The 7,229-nt window shown below is 48.4% G+C and overlaps 1 protein-coding gene across 1 annotated transcript in view; it reads left to right on the top strand.

The window, feature by feature from the left end:
• Positions 1-4,105: 4,105 nt before the first annotated feature.
• The window catches only part of LOC135033639 (gap junction beta-3 protein-like), a 61,802-nt gene continuing 58,678 nt past the window's right edge, over positions 4,106-7,229 (top strand). Inside the window, exon 1 of the mRNA XM_063954199.1 lies at positions 4,106-4,435. Within this exon, the coding sequence (XP_063810269.1) occupies positions 4,430-4,435 (6 nt within the window). The 5' untranslated portion in view covers positions 4,106-4,429. The remainder of the gene's footprint in view (positions 4,436-7,229) is intronic.

Raw genomic sequence — 7,229 nt, 5'->3', positions numbered from 1 at the left:
CCAGCACTTGCAGGGGGCGTGCAAATGGTGGAAGGCGCAAGCTCTTCCCGTCCAGTGTTGGGAAGGTCAGGCATCGCAACTGACACAATTGGACTCTCTTTGGAGATTTGTGATTTAGAAGAACGCACAGTTCTTTGCTGTGCTTTTGCAGCTTAAGTCTTTTAATTTTTCTAGCGAGAGGATGAGTGCTTCCATCCTCATGTGAATCTGAACCACTAGCCATGAACATAGGCCAGGGCCTCAGCCGTTCCTTGCCACTCCGTGTCGTAAATGGCATATTGGCAAGTTTACGCTTCTCATCAGACGCTTTCAATTTGGATTTTTGGGTCATTTTACTGAACTTTTGTTTTTTGGATTTTACATGCTCTCTACTATGACATTGGGCATCGGCCTTGGCAGACGACGTTGATGGCATTTCATCGTCTCGGCCATGACTAGTGGCAGCAGCTTCAGCACGAGGTGGAAGTGGATCTTGATCTTTCCCTATTTTAACCTCCATATTTTTGTTCTCCATTTTTCAATGTGTGGAATTATATGCCAGTATCAATAGCAATGGCCTACTACTATATATACTGCGCACAACTAAAATGCACCCTAGGTATAGAATGTAGATGGATAGTATACTTAATGACGACACAGAGGTAGGTACAGCAGTGGCCTTCCGTACCGTACTGCTATATATAGTATACTAGTGGTCACTGTGTCAGCAAACTGCAAAACTAAAATGCACCACAGGTATAGAATGTAGATGGATAGTATACTTAATGACGACACAGAGGTAGGTACAGCAGTGGCCTTCCGTACCGTACTGCTATATATAGTATACTGGTGGTCACTGTGTCAGCAAACTGCAAAACTAAAATGCACCACAGGTATAGAATGTAGATGGATAGTATACTTAATGACGACACAGAGGTAGGTACAGCAGTGGCCTACTGTACCGTAATGCTATATATTATATACTGGTGGTCACTGGTCAGCAAAACTCTGCACTGTACTCCTCCTATATAATATTATACTGGTGGTCCCCAGTCCCCACAATAAAGCAGCACACTGAGCACAGATATGGAGTGTTTTTCAGGCAGAAAACGTATACTGGTGGTCACTGTCTGCAAAACTCTGCACTGTACTCCTGCTATATAATACAGCTGCTCCCCAGTCCCCACAATTAAGCAGTGTGAGCACAGATATATGCAGCACACTGAGCACAGATATGGAGTTTTTTTCAGGCAGACAACGTATTACTGGTGGTCACTGTCAGCAAAACTGTGCACTGTACTCCTCCTATATACAGCTGCTCCCCAGTCCCCACAATCAAGTAATAAGCAAGCACAAAATATTTGCAATGCATCAACATAAACGGAGAGGACGCCAGCCACGTCCTCTCCCTAACATTTCCAATGCACGAGTGAAAATGGCGGCGACGCGCGGCTGCTTATATAGAATCCGAATCTCGCGAGAATCCCACAGTGGGATGATGGCGTTCGGGCGCACTCGGGTTAACCGAGCCATACGGGAGAATCCAAGTATGGCTCGGACCCTTGTAAAAAGGGTGAAGTTCGGGGGGGTTCGGTTTCCGAGAAACCGAACCCGCTCATCACTATTTTAAATGTTTATTTCCTGCTACTGCCTGGTGACATCACACATGGAGACAGCCTATCACCTTCTGGGGCTTGCAAATACCGTTTCAGACCCTTTCACACTGCACAATGAAACGGGTCTGAAACTGGTAGGACCCTGCTTTTTTACCATTTCAAAATACCGGTATTTTGAAAACGGTAAATTGAAGGTGACCCTTTCACATCGCAGCTCGAACCGTTTAGGAAGCCTTAAAAATCGGCAATTTACCGGGTTCAAGCTGCGGTGTGAAAGGGGTATTAGAGTATCAGAAGTGTACAGGAATGGAAGTCAGAACTAAAGCACTAAGTTGAGAGTAACTGATATCCTGCCCTGCAATGGATGCATTCACTTGGAGGAACTACGCAGAGGCGGAACTACCGCCAGTGCAAGCAGTGCGTTGCACTGGGGCCCGCCTCTGTCCAGGGGCCCAAGCATGTAATGAGTCAAATTGACTCATTACATGCCGCTGTGCGCTGCGGGCAACCGCTGCCCGCAGCGCACAGCCGCCCACAGAGGAGAGGAGCAGCGGCACGGATGGGGGAAGGAGGAGGAGGGAGGTGGAGGAGGGAGCCGCAGCAGCGCTTTGTTACTGGTGGAGGCGCTGCTGCCCCTCTGCTTCACTATAGGCTGTCTTCCGAGAACAGCCTATAGTGAAGCAGAGGGGCAGCAGCAGCAGCGCCTCCACCAATGACACAGCGCTGCTGCGGCTCCCTCCTCCACCTCCCTCCTCCCCATTCTCTACTGCCCGGGAATCGTCTGACGCTGCACCGAGGAGCCTGAGCCAGCGGAGAGGGTAAGTATAATTCTTCTTTCTGTCTTTTCTCTTTCTCTTTTTCTTTCTTTCCTACAAAAAAGGGGGACTGTGTGCTGCAATGTGTAAAAACGGGGAATCTGCCTGCCGCAATGTGTAAAAATGGTGAATCTGCCTGCCGCAATGTGTAAAAATGGGGAATCTGCCTGCCGCAATGTGTAAAAATGGTGAATCTGCCTGCCGCTATGTGTAAAAATGGGGAATCTGCTTGCCGCAATGTGTAAAAATGGGGAATCTGCCTGCCGCAATGTGTAAAAACGGGGAATCTGCCTGCCGCAATGTGTAAAAATGGGGAATCTGCCTGCCGTAATGTGTAAAAACGGGGAATCTGCCTGCCGCTATGTGTAAAAATGGGGAATCTGCCTGCCGCAATGTGTAAAAAGGGGGAATCTGCCTGCCGCAATGTGTAAAAATGGGGAATCTGCCTGCCGCTATGTGTAAAAATGGGGAATCTGCCTGCCGCTATGTGTAAAAACGGGGAATCTGCCTGCCGCTATGTGTAAAAATGGGGAATCTGCCTGCCGCAATGTGTAAAAAGGGGGAATCTGCCTGCCGTAATGTGTAACAAGGGCACGCTGTCTGCCGTTATGTGAAAAAAGTGTACGCTGTCTGCCGCTATGTTTAACAAGGGCACGCTGTCTGCCGTTATGTGTAAAAAGTGTACGCTGTCTGCCGCTATGTGTAACAAGGACACGCTGTCTGCCGCAATGTGTAAAAAGGGGGAATCTGACTGCCGTAATGTGTAACAAGGGCACGCTGTCTGCCGTTATGTGAAAAAAGTGTACGCTGTCTGCCGCTATGTGTAACAAGGGCACGCTGTCTGCCGTTATGTGTAAAAAGGGGACGCTGTCTGCAGTTATGTGTAAAAAGTGCACGCTGTCTGCCGTTATGTGTAAAAAGAGCACGCTGTCTGCCGTTAAGTGTAAAAAAGGGGGACGCTGTCTGCTGTAATGTGTAAAAAGGGGACGCTGTCTGCTGTAATGTGTAAAAAGATGAATCTGTCCGCTGTAAGGTGTAAAAGGGTCTCTACCTGGTGTAGTGGTGCTACTGTGCGGCGTAATTTGAATAATGGAGATTACTGTGCACCGTTTTATGAATTGGTATTATTTTGTGGCCACACCCCTTCCCCACGAAGCCACGCCACTATGTATTTTTGCGCGCGCCTACAGCGCGCACTGCCCCTGTTTTGCATGCAGGGGTGGGGCTCCAATGCCGTTTCTTGCACACAGTGCTAAAATGTCTAGTTACGGCACTGTTGCTAAGTATCCACTTCCCTGAGCAGGTTCCCCTCACCAGATCCTCTCCAGGGGTGAGGGGGTGGACTTGGATGGGGGGGGCCCAAGCCATTTTGTCGCACATGGGCCCACCGCTCGCTGGTTCCGCCACTGGAACTACGAATATGGTGAACAGGAGTGGGCTCTGCTAGTGATGTACAGTAACTGCGCACACTGGAGAAGGTTGGCAGCCTGCTGATGATAGATGGTATTCACACACAGGTATAGGTTGTGTGCTCTGCAGGTTAAGAGTGGTAATGTACACAGATCATGGTTGCACACTCTGCAGGCTGTGAGTAAAATACATGCAGGTACTGGATGTGGGAATGATTAGCAGACTGGGAACTGCACAGGAGAGCAGTGGCAGGTTAACTGCACAGGCTTTGCAACCTGGAGATGATTAGCAGTTTGGAAACTGCACAGGATTGCACACAGACAAAATATAAGAAGCTGAAGCAGGGAAAAGGAACTGATGAACTCAGAACTTGAGAATGCACCATGGAATCTGCACCAGGCAGTAGATACAGCAATCCAACCTGAAATAAGGAAATGGAGCTGCTGATATTGGAACCAGGAATTGACAAAATCCAAGCTGTACTGGCAATGAGCAGATGCAAGTGAATGGTTGAAATAGGACACGCTGAATAGTCATTTGTGCCTCTGGTCAGGTGGAAGCTAATCCCTCTGTGATTAGGAGAAACTGGAGTCAACTGTTTAATCCAACATGGGGGTAAATTTACTAACATTCGTATTTTCCCGTTTCAGGTCAAAGTTCAATCACGAATGACATCGAAAGTGTAAAACTGCAACTTTTTGAATTGATTACGACTAATTTACTAAGCTGTCGTATTCGGGTTTTTCTTTTGTTCCGATGTCGATGTCATTCGTGGTTTTTTTTCTATTTTTACGGCAGTGATTAGCAAAACACTGCCGACTTTTTTACAATGAATCTCGGCCGGATCTGTGTGAACCGTGCTGGGGTTCATTTTTTTTTTTTTTTTTTTTTAAATTAAACACTGTCAAATATTTTAAAAAAAATTGCGTGGGGTCCCCCCTCCTAAGCATAACCAGCCTCGGGCTCTTTGAGCCGATCCTGGTTGCAGAAATATGTGAAAAAAAATGACAGGGGTTCCCCCATATTTAAGCAACCAGCATCGGGCTCTGCGCCTGGTCCTGGTTCCAAAAATACGGGGGACAAAAAGAGTAGGGGTCCCCCGTATTTTTAAAACCAGCACCGGGCTCCACTAGCTGGACAGATAATGCCACAGCCGGGGGTCACTTTGATATAGTGCCCTGCGGCCGTGGCATCAAAAATCCAACTAGTCACCCCTGGCCGGGGTACCCTGGGGGAGTGGGGACCCCTTCAATCAAGGGGTCCCCCCCCCCCAGCCACCCAAGGGCCAGGGGTGAAGCCCGAGGCTGTCCCCCCCATCCAATGGGCTGCGGATGGGGGGGCTGATAGCCTTTGTTGTAAAAGAAAAGATATTGTTTTTAGTAGCAGTACTACAAGTCCCAGCAAGCCTCCCCCGCATGCTGGTACTTGGAGAACCACAAGTACCAGCATGCGGCGGAAAAACGGGCCCGCTGGTACCTGTAGTACTACTACTAAAAAAATACCCAAAAAAACACAAGACACACACACCGTGAAAGTATAATTTTATTACATACATACACACATACATACATACTTACCTTATGTTCCCACGCAGGTCGGTCCTCTTCTCCAGTAGAATCCAAGGGGTACCTGTTGAAGAAATTATACTCACGAGATCCAGGGGTCCAGGGTCCTCGGGGAATCCAGGTGTAATCCACGTACTTGAAAAAAATAACAAAACGGACACCCGAGCCACGCACTAAAAGGGGACCCATGTTTGCACATGGATCCCCTTTTCCCGACTGCCAGAAACCCACTCTGACTGATGTCTAAGTGGGTTTCTTCAGCCTATCAGGGAGTGCCACGTTGTAGCACTCTCCTGATCGGCTGTGTGCTCCTGTACTGAGTGACAGGCGGCACACGGCAGTGTTACAATGTAGCGCCTATGCGCTCCATTGTAACCAATGGTGGGAACTTTCTGCTCAGCGGTGACGTCACTTTAGGTCAACCGCAGGGCAGAAAGTTCCCACCATTGGTTACAATGGAGCGCATAGGCGCTACATTGTAACACTGCCGTGTGCCGCCTGTCACTCAGTACAGGAGCACACAGCCGATCAGGAGAGTGCTACAACGTAGCACTCCCTGATTGGCTGAAGAAACCCACTTAGACATCAGTCAGAGTGGGTTTCTGGCATTCGGGGAAAGGAGTCCCATGTGAAAACATGGGGCCCCTTACAGTTCGTGGCTCGGCTTTCCGTTTTCTTATTTTATGCAAGTACGTGGATTACAAATGGATGCCCCGAGGACCCTGGGACCCGCGATCTGGTGAGTAGAATTTATTCAACAGGTACCCCTTGGATTCTACTGGAGAAGAGGACCGACCTGCGTGTGAACATAAGGTAAGTATGTATGTATGTTTGTGTGCATGTATGTAATAAATCTTTACTTTCACGGTGTGTGTGTCTTGTCTTTTTTTGGGTATTTTTTTAGTAGTAGTACTACAGGTACCAGCGGGACCGTTTTTCCGTCGCATGCTGGTACTTGTGGTTCTCCAAGTACCAGCATGCGGGGGAGGCTTGCTGGGCCTTGTAGTACTGCTACTAAAAACAATATCTTTTCATTATCACAAAAGGCTATCAGCCTCCCCATCCGCAGCCCATTGGATGGGGGGGGACAGCCTCGGGCTTCACCCCTGGCCCTTGGGTGGCTGGGGGGGGGGACCCCTTGATTGAAGGGGTCCCCACTCCCCCAGGGTACCCCGGCCAGGGGTGACTAGTTGGATTTTTGATGCCACGGCCGCAGGGCACTATATCAAAGTGACCCCCGGCTGTGGCATTATCTGTCCAGCTAGTGGAGCCCGGTGCTGGTTTTAAAAATACGGGGGACCCCTACTCTTTTTGTCCCCCGTATTTTTGGAACCAGGACCAGGCGCAGAGCCCGATGCTGGTTGCTTAAATATGGGGGAACCCCTGTCAATTTTTTCCCCATATTTCTGCAACCAGGATCGGCTCAAAGAGCCCGAGGCTGGTTATGCTTAGGAGGGGGGACCCCACGCAATTTTTTTTAATAAAATAACAACTTTCCCACCCCTTCCCACTGATATACATGCACGGATCTCATGGATCCCTGCATGCCTATCCAATCACGGAAAAAAAAAGCAGGTCTAGTTTTTTTTTGCACTTTTTTACGAGTTGTAATTTTTCACGGCAGTGTTTGTTTTTTTTTTGCTTTGCACTTCTTAGTAAATTACCGAGATTCATACTTAAACAGCCGCGTTTTGACCGATGGTGTATTCATTCGTAATTTTTTTCTTGGACTTGCAAAAAATTACGAATGCCCTCATCACTGCCGTGATTATTGCTTAGTAAATTACCGAGATGACACTTTGATGAAAAAACGGCATCTCGGTCAAAATCGGGAGCTTAGTAAA

The sequence above is a fragment of the Pseudophryne corroboree genome, chromosome 2 (assembly GCF_028390025.1).
Source record: "Pseudophryne corroboree isolate aPseCor3 chromosome 2, aPseCor3.hap2, whole genome shotgun sequence".
Classification (NCBI taxonomy): Eukaryota; Metazoa; Chordata; class Amphibia; order Anura; family Myobatrachidae; genus Pseudophryne; species Pseudophryne corroboree.
Note: the sequence above shows the minus strand (reverse complement) of the source record. Positions and strands in the feature narration are given on the sequence as shown.